General features: G+C 33.1%; 1 protein-coding gene across 1 annotated transcript in view; it reads right to left on the reverse strand.

The window, feature by feature from the left end:
• COL11A1 (collagen type XI alpha 1 chain) overlaps nucleotides 1–16,444 on the reverse strand; it is a 290,689-nt gene that overhangs the window by 57,268 nt on the left and 216,977 nt on the right. Inside the window, 3 exon segments of the mRNA XM_044002791.1 lie at nucleotides 4,595–4,648; nucleotides 6,486–6,539; nucleotides 10,733–10,786. Coding sequence (XP_043858726.1) covers nucleotides 4,595–4,648; nucleotides 6,486–6,539; nucleotides 10,733–10,786 — 162 coding nt within the window.

The following is a 16,444-nucleotide window of genomic DNA, read 5'->3' on the forward strand; positions in this document are numbered from 1 at the left end:
CACACACACACATATATATATATGGTATTTATATATAGCATATCTATAGATATGTGCATGGACATAGTTTAGCAACATGGTGAAGTGGCTAGAATGCTGAATCAGGATGACCTTAGTTCAAATTTCTCTTCAGACATTTGCAAGCTATATAATTCTAAGAAAGTCACTTAAGCTCTATCTTCCTCAGTTTCTTCATATATAAAAGGGGATAATAATAGCTCCTACCTCTCAGGGTTATTAAGAGAATAACATGTATAAAGTGCTTTGCAAACTTTATAGTACTATATAAATGCTAGCTATTATTATTATTCAACATTTCTCATCAATCGATGCAAATGGATTAAGTACTTCATATATGCCAGGAACTGTGATCATAGTTATTTGTGTGTGTAAAAGATGAAGAATTATGAGCTACAGGTGAGGACAATTTGATGGACTCAGACATTTACTATCAACTTGGAAGATGTCTCCCATATACCACTCTATGGATCTATCCTTGGTCTTGTATTAATTATTAATGCATTGGATAAAGGCATAGATGGCATGCTAATCAAATTTGCAGATGATACAAGTTTGGAAGAGAATACTACCATAGTAAATGAAAGAGTAAGGATTCTAGAAGATCAAAACAGTGTAGATCATTAGGAACAAATAAAATAACATGAAAATTTACTGGGATAAATGTAAATCATTTGTTAAAAAAAAGAAAAAGAAACCTATAATTTCTTTTATACTTCTTTAAAAAATACATTTATAATATACTTGTGTTCACAATTTCTCATGGACAACTTTGAGGGATATTGGAAATAGAATGTAAGAAAAATTTTTTTTACTAGTGTACTAGTAGTCTTTCAGAGCAAGAGAAAAAGATTTAAAAGTTCTTTCAAAAAAGTTTTCCTCAAAGATCAATATCAAGGGTTTCTTATCCTACCCAAGTACATGTGATTTATGAATATTTACTTCAAAAAAACTTTCACTGCTCATATTTCTGCATATTATAATATTTCTCTATGATGGTAGAATTAATTATTAAATGGTATGTTTTACAGTTACTAAGCAACTAAAGTAAAATATTGTTCATATTTAAACACTATCCAAGACTTTTTTAAAAAAATTTCAGTGAGGTTTTTTTTTTTTAACACTTCTTGGATATTTGTTGTCAAGTCTGTAATCATAGAAAGAATATAAAACAAAGCTTTCATTTAGAATCATTGAGATCCTAGTGAATGTGCATAATTGAATTTAAAGATAAATAAAGAAGATATAGAGCTTTGGAGCTGGCTATCTATGCTACATAAATAAGGCAACCTGATATCTAAAATATCCTGTTAATATGCCTATGTTAGCATAATATAAAGTAGAGGCATTTTCTTCATTAATTTGAAAAAGGTAGAAATATAGAATGAATAATTCAGTTTGAAAAACAATTTACTTGAATCATCTAACTTATTTGAATCGTTCATCAAAATAACTGGATGGTTTCTAAAACCACAATTAAAGCTGAAAAATACCAACATAGCATGGCATTAATTGAATAATGGCCAATTACAACAGACTTCCTGCTTAAGAGGACTGTCCTGGGAGTGGGAGTAAGTAGAAAACTTGTTCTTCAGATTTCTGAGGGTGATAACAGATCTTGAGAGAAATTTTTATTTAATAACACACACCCTCAAGGTCAATGTTACTGAAGTGAGCAGTGGTCATTCAATTAAATACCTTCAATTCAAGAAATATTTAAGCAGCATTAAATAAAAAGATGCAAGGTGAAGGTCACCAAGGCTTTGACTGCTTTTGAAACAATCTCCATGAAAACTTATTCATGGGCATCATTACTTTTGAAAGTGCCTAATGCTCCTACAGAAATTGTTGCTATTAACATTTAGTCAAAAATGTAGAAATTAGATAATTATGGAAAAGAAAACATTTAAAATATCATTGACTTATGAAAATCTATAAAAAGGAGAAAAAGAGACTACAATTATAACTTTAACTTTTTAAAATATGCAAATCCTGCAGTGTGTGAATAATGTATACTTATTTTTAAAATTTTATGGTTTAATTGAAATATTTTATGGTGTTTTTTAAAATAACATTAATTTGCTAAGAAATATCTCCACATGCTAGGTTAGAAAGTACACCTGACTCATCCAATTATCTAGAAGTCTTCTCAGTCAGAGATGATCATGCCAACAACAGGTCTCTAGGAGACAGCAAATAAGTATTTTCTTTCAGCTGTAGGCAATAAGATGCTCACAGAACTGTCAGAGGCAGCCAAAATGTTACTTCAGCTCTGCCAAGGTCACAAACTTTAACACTAAGCAAACACTAAGTCTCAGTATCTAAAAATCAAGTGGATAGCCCTGGTCTCATACCTCCCGAAGAGTTAGGATTTGGGGAGTTTAAAAGCTTGTGTAACTGGTATGGTCAAGTTTATCTTTGTAGTACCTGGCATTCTATACAAAAAAACAGGCACCTAATAAATATTTATCATTTCATATCATGATATTGCAACTTGTCCTGCTTAAATGACCCCTCTTTAAAAAAATAAAAGAACCTGATATTGTATATTATGGTTATTTGTGCGGGTGTCTTCAAGGAATGTACAGTATATGAAGGACACTTCATATACTGTACCCAGACGAATAGACATAATATAAAGAATCTCATGAAAAATGTGTTATAAAGTTACAACATAAAGTGCTATGTTAGAGTTTGAGGAATTCGGAAACTATCTAATCCACTGATCCCCCAAAGTATGAAGACTGATGTCATAAAGGAGGCAGTATTTGAGTTAGACTGTAAAGAATAGGAAGGAATTCAATGTGTGAAAGGAATAGGGTTTTTCACGCACAGGCATTGATGTGAGCAAAGGCACAGAGGAATAAAAACATGAAGTGCTTGTGTTTCAAGAGTTTAATTTAGTTGAAATGGAGAAAGCATAGACAGAATAATATGAGAAAATAATGGAAAATGAGGCCCTTGATTGACACATAAAGCAGTTGCATTTTTACTTGTGAGGCAACAGTCACAAAAGATGTGTCAGCAAAGCAGTGATTTGACCAATCTACAAAAATTGAAGATGAACTAGGTATGAAGAATGGATTGGAGGCCATTGAGAATGGAAGTGGGCAGAGCCCAAACTAAGGATTAAGATAGGGAGAGTACTAGAGGATCCAAGAGAGCATGTGCTCTAATGGTGGCAATGGAAATGAAGGGGAAGAAATGGATGTGAGTTGTGAGAATTGTTTTGGCTGATATTTTTATCTATTCCATCTTATTTCAAATTATGTCACATTTTCTTGTTTATAATATTAATATAATAATTTTATTTGACCTCTACAGAGTGCTTTAAGGTTGGCAAGACATTTTGTCTTCATTATCTAACAGCAGATATGTAAACTAAGTATTACAGGAATTATCACCCTTTTACATATGAGGAAACAGAGAGGTTAAGTGATTTGCCTGAGACCACACACCTTGTATCTAAATAGGATTTGAAACCAGGTATTCTTGATTCCAAGTGCAGCACTTCACCCTCTATACTCTAAACTCTGCCTTTCACTAAGATAGGTTATTATTGCACATTAATTTTGTTAACAACGTTGTCAACAAAATCAGTGAATTACATAGTTTCCGACTTCCTCAGACTCTAACATAGCACTTTATATTGTATTTTTTTAATTGTGCCTTAGTTTAAAAACTCAGTAAACAACACTACTACTTGACACTGAATGCAATATTATCATTTATTGGAAGATAATACTTTATATCCTATCTGTGAAATCCCAAGAAAGTAATCTTAACTATTAGAGGCCATTTCAATTGATTAAGCCTTATTTCTTAGGACACAAAGTCCACCATTGGTCATTCTGCTTATCTATAAAACCCTCAAACTTATAGCAAGTTTCCCAATAGTCTATTCAAAATAAAAAAATAAATAAAGCACTAAAATAAAATGTTTTTGGTTGTGGGTAGAAGATAGACTTGAACCAAAAGACATAATAATGGTATTTATTCAGTTTCAGGATTTCTGTTTGTGATAATTTCCTTGCCTTTTGTGTTTTAGTTTATTATACTAATTCTGGCTGAACTATCTGAACTCTAGATAAGTGTTTTTGGAAGGGTTTTTCTTTTTCCTACCAATGATCATTGCTTAAAATGCTTAAGCAACTTGTGTAATAACTACATACCCTTAAAATAAGTAATATTTAATTCCTTATATTCCAAATGTTTTAAAACATGAAAATTTCCTCATGAACTATGTATGTGCTTATGTATATATATATATATATATATATATGTATATATATGTGTGTGTATATATATATGTGTGTGTGTATGTATGTATATATATATATATATATATATATATATATATATATATATATATATATATATATATATATATATATACACACACACACATATATACACAAATGCAAACATGAATACATATGTTTCATTGTGGCTGTCAGATATCCAGAACTAAACTATTTCCATTATATTATTTTTAAGCTATACATTTTCTCCCCAATTCAAGTCTCCTATTCCCTTCAAAATCAATTTTCTCAGTTCTGATTAATAATTTCCTTACCTTTTCACCAACACCACCAACTGAGCCAACTGATCCTGAGGGGCCTTGTGGACCCTGTGATACAGAAAAGATAAATTAGTGAGGTATATAAATAAATAGAAAGATGAAGTTAAATTTTGGTTATAAAATTCATATCCAGTAGTTTGTATTAATTAGTGATCAGCAGCTAAATAGATTGGTAAGTGGAAATGTGGGAAGAAATGCAGCAAATATTACATAAGCTCTTCCTGATTGATGTCCCTTTGTATATATGTATTCAATCCTCAATATTCACCATTTAGCTTTTATGACTTCACATATTTGCATGATTTTTAAAATATTCTCATTTTCACTTTCATGTTGACAATTGTGCACATTAGCAAATATGCTCAGCAGAGTACAAGTGAGGGGGCAATGTATGCAAGTTTGTGGAGTGACTGGTACACTACTAGGCATTTTGTTGGTTTTGTTCACCCTATCACAATACATTAAAGAACTCTCCCCACAACCATTTCGTATTTTCATTGTTTGCCTATAAAAGTCAGGTTCTGTCTTGCAATTATGCTCTTGGCATCTTCCAAAACAAATGACCAAAGTTTCCAGCAAACTTTCCCTTTGTTTTCAGAAGGCAGCTAAGATAGACTTAGAGCAGTATAGTATACAGCATAATGTCTTCACATTGCTATCTGACAAGGTGGAAGGTAAGATTCAGGTTTAAAAAAGTTTTAGCTTTAAGAATCTTATTTGTTGTACAACATCTGTGCTATTATGGATTCCATGTGTTATGAAAGATGAATATTGCCTGAAATATTTTTAATTGTGATATTAGCACAAAAGGCCACAGAATTCTTGAGAATTACTATTGAGAAAATGTTTTGCATGTTACCATTTTTGTTTGGTGTATAGAATTTTAAGGGTTATTTCATAGTTACTGTACTAAGAAAATTGAATATTCTCAGAATTAATGTTTTGTTATAAAGAGTTGTATGGGGGGCAGCTAGGTGGTGCAGTGGATAAAGCACTGGCCCTGGATTCAGAAAAATCTGAGTTCAAATCTGGCCTCAGACACTTGACACTTACTAGCTGTGTGACCCTGGGCAAGTCACTTAACCCTCATTGACCCAGAAAACAAAACAAAAAACAAACAAGAATTGTATGAAGAAAAGTGTCTTTTCAACAGTCTCTAGTGAGAGATTAGGTTTTTAGTGGTTGAAGGAGCCTAATCCCTTATTTCTCATGAATTCAATATATCAACATTGACATTTCCCACTTTTACAGTTTTCTGGGAACGTTATGCTAGAAAAAATTGAGAATTGACTATCATAAACAAATCCCATTGTAACCATGTGCTTGACTATTTGCCATTTATAATATTTGTGACATTGATATAATTTCGAGTTAAAGGAGAAATTATAGTTTATGGAGTTCATTTTAATTACCTTACAGATAGGGTAATTGAGGCCCAGAAAGGTTTGGTGACTTGAACAGTATCACACAGAAAGTAAGTAGACGCATAGTATTCCTTATTGCCAGAGGTGGGGTACCATTATTCTAAAATGACTGTTGGTCTAAACCAGTCTGATACATTATGGTCTTATTTTATTAGTTAAGTTCTTAAAACCTAAAAGATAATCCTGTGTGTGTGTGTGTGTGTGTATTTACTAGTCATCTTATGCATTTGTATTTGATATGCGACTAGCCAGACCAACTTGAGCAATTCTTTTTTTGGACTTAAGTGTTATCATCTACAAAATGAAAATGTATGAATTTTACTAGATGATTATGTCTAAGTTCCCATCTGGCTTACACATCTTGAGCATTTTATTAAATACTTCGGTTACCCAAAATGAATCAAAAGCTGTCTTGTTAATAACCCAACCCTTTACAGATTTATAAATAAAATATTTCTTACATCAGCACCATTGGGACCCTGAGGACCTCTTGGGCCTGGAGGACCAGGTGGACCCTGTAACAGGAAGACGTTTATTAAAACAACAACAATAACAGCACAAGATTAAAATTACATTAAAATTTCTGGAAAATAATATTAAAAAAGAAAAGACAACTAATCAATTGGTCAAAAATCATTTGATAAATGTTTATAATATTTTTTGTACTATGTTAAATATTGTGAGAATACCAGGAAGAAAGAAAGAAAGAAAGAAAGAAAGAAAGAAAGAAAGAAAGAAAGAAAGAAAGAAAGAAAGAAAGAAAGAAAGAAAGAAAGAAAGAAAGAAAGAAAGAAAGAGAAAGAAAGGGGAAAAGGGAAAGGGAAAAAGGGGAAGGGAAACAGAAACATAATTCCTGCTTTCAAGGATCTTATAATCTAATGAAGGAGATCAGAACTAAATAAATAGGTATGTAAAAGATACATACAGAACATGAGGAAAATAACCATAGAGTCAAAGATTCAAGTTTTTTCAAGTTTTGCCTCCTGGCAAAGGTAGAATTTGAGCTGAGACTTGAAAGAAGGAAAATGTGGGTGAAGGTAAGCATTCTAGGCAGGAGGGATAGTCCATTCAAATGCACAGAGAGAGGAGATAGAAAGTGAGAAGGGTAAGGGTAAGGCTCCACTGATATTCTCACCCACTTAAAATATAATTACCTTTGTCAGGTTAAGACATGTCTTTATATCAATCAATCAGAACCTGCGTGAGTAGGGCCTGTAGAAGTCTTTAAATTGATCAAAGCTAGTTACTTAGAGTCTTGGTCAGACCATCAGGAATTTGTATTAAATTGAGGAAGAATCAGAATTAGAGTATCTAAGAATCTGGAAATGGAAAGGAAAGAATTAGGTCATGTAGAGCTAAGCCAAGAAGCAGCAAGTCTAAACCAACCACTAAAAGGAGGAGGAAATGGTAGGAATGAGCACATTGTTCTAAGATATTTTTAGGCTAAAATATGTCAGAAGGATTGAGATGTCATATGTGACAGGCTAAAATAAATTATTAAAAGGAAATTATAGACATTTATAACATTACTCTCCTTTAGAAGATGATGTCATAGGGAACAATCATAATCCCTTAGTGTCTGTCACAGGTGCTGTACTATTCTGGATTGACTACTATGGCCAAGATAGTTTATTGGCTAAACCATATATTTAAAAATGGCTGCAAAGAAGGGAGACAGAGTGGGGTTATTGGTTCTACAGGCATGTCAAAGAAGAGATCCAGGCTCACATCATCAGTATACCAACTTGTTCAAGTACTGAGGGTTAGTCTGCTGTTTCCCCAACTTCTACTTTTGGTACCTGCTTATGTACAGACGATATCTGTGTTATATTAGTGTTTGGGTGTTTTATTACCCAAATATTTCCTATAACATGAATAGTGGTTTAACAACAGTAGCCTGGGGTTAACTAGAAAAGGAAATAAATTTAAATTTAATCAGGGAACCCAAGTTCTGTCTAAATGTTAGGAAGTTCCCCCCCACCCTGGAGGTTCAGAGCAATTGTGATTAAACTTATAAATGTTCATCTAAAATAAATTCCCTAATGCAGCAGAGAAAGAAATGGACCTTAGGGGACATTATATTTCGCTTAGGCTTAAAACAAGCTTATTACTGTAATGGGGTAGTACAGAAGTAAAGTTTAAGAAGCCTGAAAATGTAAGAAGAGTTAAGCTTGTGAAGAATTAATGGCAGACAGAAGACTTCATTTTTGATCCTGCAATTAAGAGAGGCTAGAGTTTGTTGATCAGGGGGTTAACATAGTTCCATTCTTTAGGATAATCATTTTGGTAGTTCTGTGGGTGATGAATTACAGTGAGAATAAGACAGGGAAGACTATTTAAAGCTGATCTTTAAAAAAATACAGTTGAGAAGTGATGAAGACCAGAACTAGGGTCAAGGATGAGTCTAGAAAAGGGTACATATTGTGTGAGGTATTGTGAAGACTAGCAAAAAATGGCAAGATTAGGTAACTTATTGGACACATAGGGACTCTAAGAGAGTAAGCTGAAGATTATACATAGGTTGTGAGCCTGGATGAGTGGAAAGATGTGAGAGTAATTTGGTAGTCTATATGAGAGTAATAGAGAAGTTCAGAAGAAGGGTATGGCGGGGAAAATAATGAGTTCTGTTTTAAATATGTTGAATTTAAGTTGTCACTAGAATTGTGGAATAGAGCTCAGAAGACAGACTAGTGCTGGATTTTTATTTCGGGGAATCATTTGCAAAGAGATGATAATTGAATCCATGAGTGGCTAATAAAATCAGATTTTTTTTCTTTTTTTACTGATTAATTTTGTATATTGGAGGGAAAAATGCTACTCAGATAGCAAACAGGAAGTTTCAGTACTATAGGAAAAGGGGATGGGATAGAGATAGAGCAAAGGCAAATGCTTCTCTTCTCTAACACAGCATTCGTCCCAAAGCATTAAAGTCCAGTATTTATGTGTGAATCTACTTCTTCAGACAAGAGAATGAAAAAATACATGGTACAATAGATGGTATCATATGGAATTCCTTGTTTTGCCCAGATATATGAAAAGCCTGATATGCTATAGAGAAGTTGAGAAACTTAATTTCTAAGTTATATGCAATAAATATTTTGTCCCCTGCTTAACATTTAAGAGTTAAAATGTAATTAGATGAAACTGTCGTTTCTCTACTTGCTTCTGACAAATGCTGAACATTTTACAAATACTATGTCCACAATCCTTTGTCTGTGAATGGCTAGGCTTTTACCACAAATATTGCCCCTGAAAGTAGGAAAGGTAGAGAATTATTTTGATCACACTGAGTCTCTGGAATGGAGAGGCTTAGAATATTTTAACAAAAACTGATCTCTTTAGATTATATGTGGCTGTGGCCTCTAAACCATCTTTTGTTTGTTAAAGGAGTTTGGTACACTTTTTTGGTTTGTTTTGCTGTCAGAAATAACATACTGAGAACTTTGTCAAATTGAAAATTAGGATTGATTAAAAAGTAGGAGGAATAGGAAAGAAGAATACTTATTTAGTTCTTTATTACCAATATTACCACCACTTTTTTTTAGCTATTATATGGACCCCCCAAAAATAAGTGAAGAAGAATGTACCAATACAATCAGAGGAGAATAATTTATCACAAAAAGAAATTCGATACCCATCTGTTATTGCTAGTAAGCCACGCTGCATCAGTCATCCATCAATTTCAGACATTCAACAACATTGACTAAGCATGTATTATGGGCTGAGTAGGGGGTCTTGGTTTTGTTTTATTCTATTAAGCCATTCAAGGGTTTTAGTAGGCATAGCTCTCACCCTTGATGACGTTATGATCTATTTGAGATATAGAACACAAAGAGCTAAATATTGACGCAAGAACGTGAGAAGGGAAAATTAATTAGCACATTTATTAGCTAAATTTCTGTTTAACCTTTAATTCCCATGACTAATTATTTACTTAAGTCAGGGTTTAGATGCTGAATAGAACCCATAAGAAATGGAAGTGCCAAGGTACTTTTTGATTCTATGTGAACTTCATAATTCTTATATTTTATAAGTGCTAAAACTCAAATAAAGGCAGAATCCCTTAATTAAATAAACAAGCAGTGTGGGGAATAAAAGATTAAACATCCATACAGAAAACAAATATATTAGCGATCCTTCCCTGATGTTGATATTAGCCTATTGCTTTCTTTTCCTTTCCCTCTACCACATGTGCCCTTAGCAGCAAAGCCTAAGAGGATATGAGCGACTATTGGACTCACGGTTTTGATTTTTGTGGAAAAGAGCTTTCAGTGAAGAAACTCACTGTTCCACAGTATATATCAGTCACCATGAAGTGACTTGCCTAGGGACAGGTAGCCTGAAGGGACAAGACTAGGATTTAGATATTCCTGAATGAAGGAGGATGGATCTCCAGCCACCACCACGTGTCTCTCTCTTATTATCATGTGAGCTATAGTGATAGAAATATATAAGAATACCTGAAACTAACTGCAGTTATATAGATATATGTGTGTGTGTGTGTGTGTGTGTGTGTGTGTATTTTAAGTGACTCGGAAAAATAGGAGAGAAGAGGGATGATGGAAATTCTTGGAAGAACTGTAAGACTAGGATTGATGAAAAAGGTTCATAACTTTATAACAATTATATTTTTATTATGTTTTCAAGAAGATTTATTGTGTGTGTTTTTAAAATCACAACCATTATATACCATTAAAGAACAACTTACCATTGGACCAACATCACCATTTTCACCTTTTTCTCCTGGGGGACCAGGCAGGCCCTAATGAAACAAAATAGAAAAAGAAATTCACTTTTTTTATTACTAAGCACACATTTTTTAGATGATGTTTATCTATTTTTTGTTTGTTTTGGTTTTTTATTTTGGTGAGGCAATTGGGTTAAGTGACGTGTCCAGGTCACACAGCTAGTAAGTATCAAATGTCGATGCCAGATTTGAACTCAGGTCCTCTTGACTCCAGGCTGGTGCTCTACCCACTTCACCACCTATTTGCCCTGATTGTTATCTATTTTGACAAAGAAAACTATAGATGTAATGTGAGCAGAGAGTTATGAAAATGGAAATAAACCCCTTTGCTGAATACTTGCAACTCAGGTTGTACTATAGAGAAATCTTTCATGATTTTTCTGATTTCAAAGTAGTTTCACATATACTAATCACATTTAACCCTCATTTAAAACACTATGAGGGACATAGGATAGATGTTATGTCTCCTTACAAATGACTAAAAATTAAGGTCAGAGGACTTTAGTGACTTGGCAAAGGTCAATAAGTCAGGAACCTGAGATTTCACAGCCTGAGAAAGCCTTAACACTGAGTACTTATGGTAGCCAGGGGTATTTGAAGGGATATCAGAGTCTATCAAATCTAAACTTCACTCTTTTACAAAGGAGGAAGATGAAGGTTAGAGAGGCAAGATGCCTTGTCTAACATCTTATACATAAAAGCAAACTATTATTTTGTATTTAGAAGACTTCTTTCCACTATACAAAGTTGACTTATGCTCTTGGAGAGTTGCATGAGGTTAGGATAGGTTAAAAGTATTGTCCTTGGTAATAAAGTTGGTAAAGGTTAAAGGAAACATGGAAACCTAGGTCTTCCTGCCTCCAACTCTGTCACATCATGTCAAATAAATAATAAATAACAAGGCAAATCTCAAAGCCAAATTTACAGGTAAAGAGTAATTCATTATACCTAAAGGGAAACATGTTAGATTTCATTGTTTGTATTTTGTGCCGAGACAAAGCACACAAAATCATTTACAAAGACAATAGTTTCCCCCATTTAAACTTTCCTATAACTACCTTGAAGATCTATAATGCTAGAAGAATCTTCTACTTTATAGGACTTTCAGATTTTCAAAGACTTACTTCAATATTAATTGTTCTTAAGGGTTTCTTGATTGGCTATTCAGATACATGAAAGCAATTTGTATGAATTCAATTTCCGGTTTGCTAACTGACCTTTTATAGAACCGATAATGAGTTAAAGACTCACTAAATATTTTATTTCTCTCAATGCAGTAAGCTTTAAAATGCATATTTTAGAACCTTCAGGAATCATCTAATCTTTCATTTTCTTTATCTTACTGAGATGTTTGATTTGTTTTTCCATTTATATTTAGATCTTTTGGGATCTTATTTGCTACTCATATCTCATCTGTTGGAATTCTCCATGTCAACATTTAAACTCTATCATAATGATCTTCTAATGCTATGTGAGACTACTTATAAAACTGTTCCAATCCTTTTTATTATTTAAATTATGTGAAACACCCCTATTAAGTATGAACCTATAAAATGTTAACTTTGGAAGAAGATAATTTGGCTTCTAAACATAACTTAAAAGTTTATTTTATCAATGTTTGGATTATTTTTCAAATTATTTTTTTTAAAAGCTTGCCTCATGATTTATAATTTAATCTAGAAAAAACATTAAAATATCTTAATATAACCTTTTAAAAAAAGAAACTTTAGTAGTGAAGTGAATAAATTGATACATATAACATAACTTTAAAAAATTAGAACTTTTTTTAGTTTGTATTTCTAAAATATCAATGTATCATGACTAGGGAAAGTAAAATATCACCCACCATGTAAGCAATCACACCACCTAGTCATGACAGTTATTAAACCCGCATATAGAGTGCCTATGAGGTAACAAACCAATGTCTGAATGGGGGAAGAAGGGAAGCACAAAATTAATAGTTTTCATCATCAAAAATGATGGCAAGTATCATGTGAATCAAAAAGCACATTTTCAAATCAAAATCTAATTTAAACTTCATTTCTATTGGTCAAATATTATGAAGCTGATATATTATTATTCCTGAATTGAAGAGTATCCAATATGAAACTATGTTCTTTATTCCATATCAAAATCCTATTCTATGAATATCACTTCTCATTTTGTACACACACACACACACTTTAGGATGATTCTAATAAGATGCCCTTTAGAAAGACTTAGGTATTAATTTGTGCTTTTTCTTTTTTAATGAAGGTTAAATTAACTTTTGAGTTGAATGAGACAAAATGGCTTCATGATGAAGATTAATAGAGATATCAGAGGTAAAAATTATCTTGTTGCAATAAACTAAATTTGCTAAATTGTACCCTGGTGTTAATCAGCTTTCCATGGGACTCAACTTGCTCCTGGTGGATAATTTATGCATTGAGAGAATCTGGTTTAATATCTCATCATTTGAAGTCATTTATCATGGAACTTAATTGGTCATCAAAAAATAAGATGAATTTAGGCTCAAAATTCTCATCATATTATTTCCCTTCTAATGCACAAGGGTAGCAAATATCCATGGAAAGAATCACACCATTTATTCAGAGTTATATAAAAGTTGAATATTTGATGATTATTTCTTGTTAAAATTACTATATACATTATATCACGAATTCTCAATTAGAGAATGCAAATGTGATTGTGAGCATGTTAATTTTATTAGAATCTTTAAGTTTTGTGATTTAATATGTGATATTGGGAGGAAAATATCATTTTAAAAATTAATTTGTTTCTTTGATTAACCCCACTCCTTTATGGAAAATACTGCTTGATTGTTAAAATGAAAACAATGAACATTTATTTCAAATATAAGCTAAATGCTGGTACCTAATATACCCAGTAGTAATTTATAAGATAAATTCTTTAGCAGAAGTCTGATAAAGTATATATTATCCCTACCTCTCTTTAAAAAAAAATGGTTACTATTTTTAAGTGTCTTTACCAATACCTTTTTATATGTGTATTTTGTAGTTCTTATGATTGCCTGTTTATTATTATCTAATCTGAATCAGAAAGGAAAATATAAATAATGAAAAGATGTTTTCCATTTTATATTTGCCAATATTCTGAAAGCTAATAGTTTGGCATTAAACCTAAAACCCTAAATGAAACAACATGTTTGCTAAAAGGTATCCAATGATAATATTATGTATGTGCTTATTCATATTTCATATAACTACTGGACCATGATACATAGGGTAAGGAACATTTTAATTTAGAATAATGAATTCTAGATCTAGATTGAGCATTAGAGATCATCTAGTTCAAGCCCTTCATTTTACAGATGAGAAAACTGACTTATGGGGAAGGGAAATGCCTTGCCCAAAGTCACACAGGTGATCAGAAGCAAATCATGAACTAGATATGCTATGCTTTTTAAACTTCTATAGTGTAATGATTGTATATACATGACAGAAATAATCAAATTTTAAAATTCCTCTAGTTCCAATATCTATAACCTAAAAGGAGTTACAAGGAGCCAAGTAGTCCAAATTTTTAATTTGGCAGATGAGAAAACTGTGAGACACCAACAATTTTAGTGACTTGCCCTAGGTCACTCAGATAGTGGGTGGCAGTGGCAGGTCCTCTGACTCCAAAGTCAGTGTTCTTTTTGCTATGTCTATGTTGTGCCAGATAAGAAGGCATGGATGATAAGTAACCTGCATTAATGGAACTTTCATAAATATTTTGAGGGTATGTGATTTCACCAATTCTGTTTTTCCTTCCACTGACCCAGACTGCAGTCCTTTGATGAGTTAGTCAAAGGTTTCCTATAGTTGTGGCCATAAAAATTCATCAACCTGTAGCCAGTTTACTGATGAGTCTCTCCCAATTGTCAGACTGGTACTCAGAAACAACAGGAAACAGAACACAGGGCCAGTACTCCAAGTCTTTCCAGTTTGGCGGTACCAGTCAAGAGCTAATACTCTTGAATAGCTTTCAAGAACCTAGGGTCATCTCCAAGCCATAACAAAGCATTAGAGTAGGCCACTACTATATGGTTAATCAGAATGTTGTATGACCACTCTATATGGTGTATTTAAGAAGTATGAATGTATGCATGCCTGTACTTATGTATGAATGCAGACACTTGAATTGGGGAATGCATTTATGGACATATGCATGTCCATATGCACCAGGTATTTTCCTAAATTACAGGTCTGGCTATGCCAATCCCCTACTCAAGAGAATTCAATGGTTCCTTATTGATTTTACCACCAAAGAGAGACTCCTTTGTTTGACTATTAAAACTCCTCTTGAACTAGTCCTAGTTGACATTTCTAGTTTTGTTATATATGATTACCCTTCCTCCTAGTCTGGTTTAGACAACTGGGATTTCTTTCTACTCCTTATGCATGATACTACACCTTCAATCTCCATGCTTTGATACCCGTAGTAACCCCATACTTGTCATCTCATTTTCTAATTAGACTGAGAGCTCCTTGAGAGGAAGGACTATTCTTGCCTTTTTTTGTATCCCAGGATTTAGTGTAGTGCCTGGAACGTAGTTGGCACTTAATAACTCTTAGATGACTGACATTATTCAAAGAAAAAATATAGTTGGTGACAAGACACATCAAATTTTAATAATAAAAAGAAGTTATTCATTATTTAGAGGCGATGGTCTCTATGGTTACCTTCCATCTACCAGTCTGTATTTATCTTGTATGTATTGATTTATAGACATTTTCTAACCTATTAATATGTAATCTCCTAGAGGTCAGGGATTAACTTTGTTTTTTATTTACATTACCAGCACTTCACATTGTGCCTGGCATAGAGCAAGAGCTTAATATATGCTTGTTGATTGGTTATTAGAATCTCTGATTTTCTTAACAACTGAACTCTAGGGGTACCTTTTTTTTTTTGCGGGGCAATAGGGGTTAAATGACTTGCCCAGGGTCACACAGCTAGTAAGTGTCAAGTATCTGAGGTCAGATTTGAACTCATGAACTCCTGAATCCAGGGCTGGTGCTTTATCCACTGCACCACCTAGCTGCCCCCTAGAGGTACCTTTGACACAAAGTCTCTCCTTAACCCGGCAGCAGCTAGCACCTCTAAAAAAATTACCTCCTATTTATGTTTGCATATACTTATAAGTGTAAATATTGTTTCCCCGGAAGAATGTAAAGTTCTTAGGAGCAGTTTTGTCTAGCACAGTATTACTGGGTATATAGTAGTCACTTAATAAATATTGGTCAGTTAGGGGTATCTAGGTGACACTAGCCATGGAGTCAGGAAGGCATCTTCATGAGTTCAAATTTAGTTTCGGACACTTACTTGATGTATGACCCTGGGCAAGTCACTAAACCCTGTTTGCCTCAGTTTTTCATCTATAAAATGATCTGGAGAAGAAAATGACAAACCACTCAAGTATCTTTGCTAAGAAAACCCCAAATGTTATTACAAAGAGACTCAAAAAACTGAACAACCAAATGTTCATGGATGCATATGGTGATGCATATATACATATATGCATATACATACATGCTTTGGCTCAAACTTAAATTTTATATGCACAAGAAACTTTGAGTGATAACAATCTCTTTCCCATGGCAAATTAGACACTGAATTTAAATGACTTGCCCAGTATTGTCATGGGGTGCAGAGCACCCCAGAAGT

Source organism: Dromiciops gliroides, chromosome 4, assembly GCF_019393635.1.
Source record: "Dromiciops gliroides isolate mDroGli1 chromosome 4, mDroGli1.pri, whole genome shotgun sequence".
NCBI classification, from domain to species: Eukaryota; Metazoa; Chordata; class Mammalia; order Microbiotheria; family Microbiotheriidae; genus Dromiciops; species Dromiciops gliroides.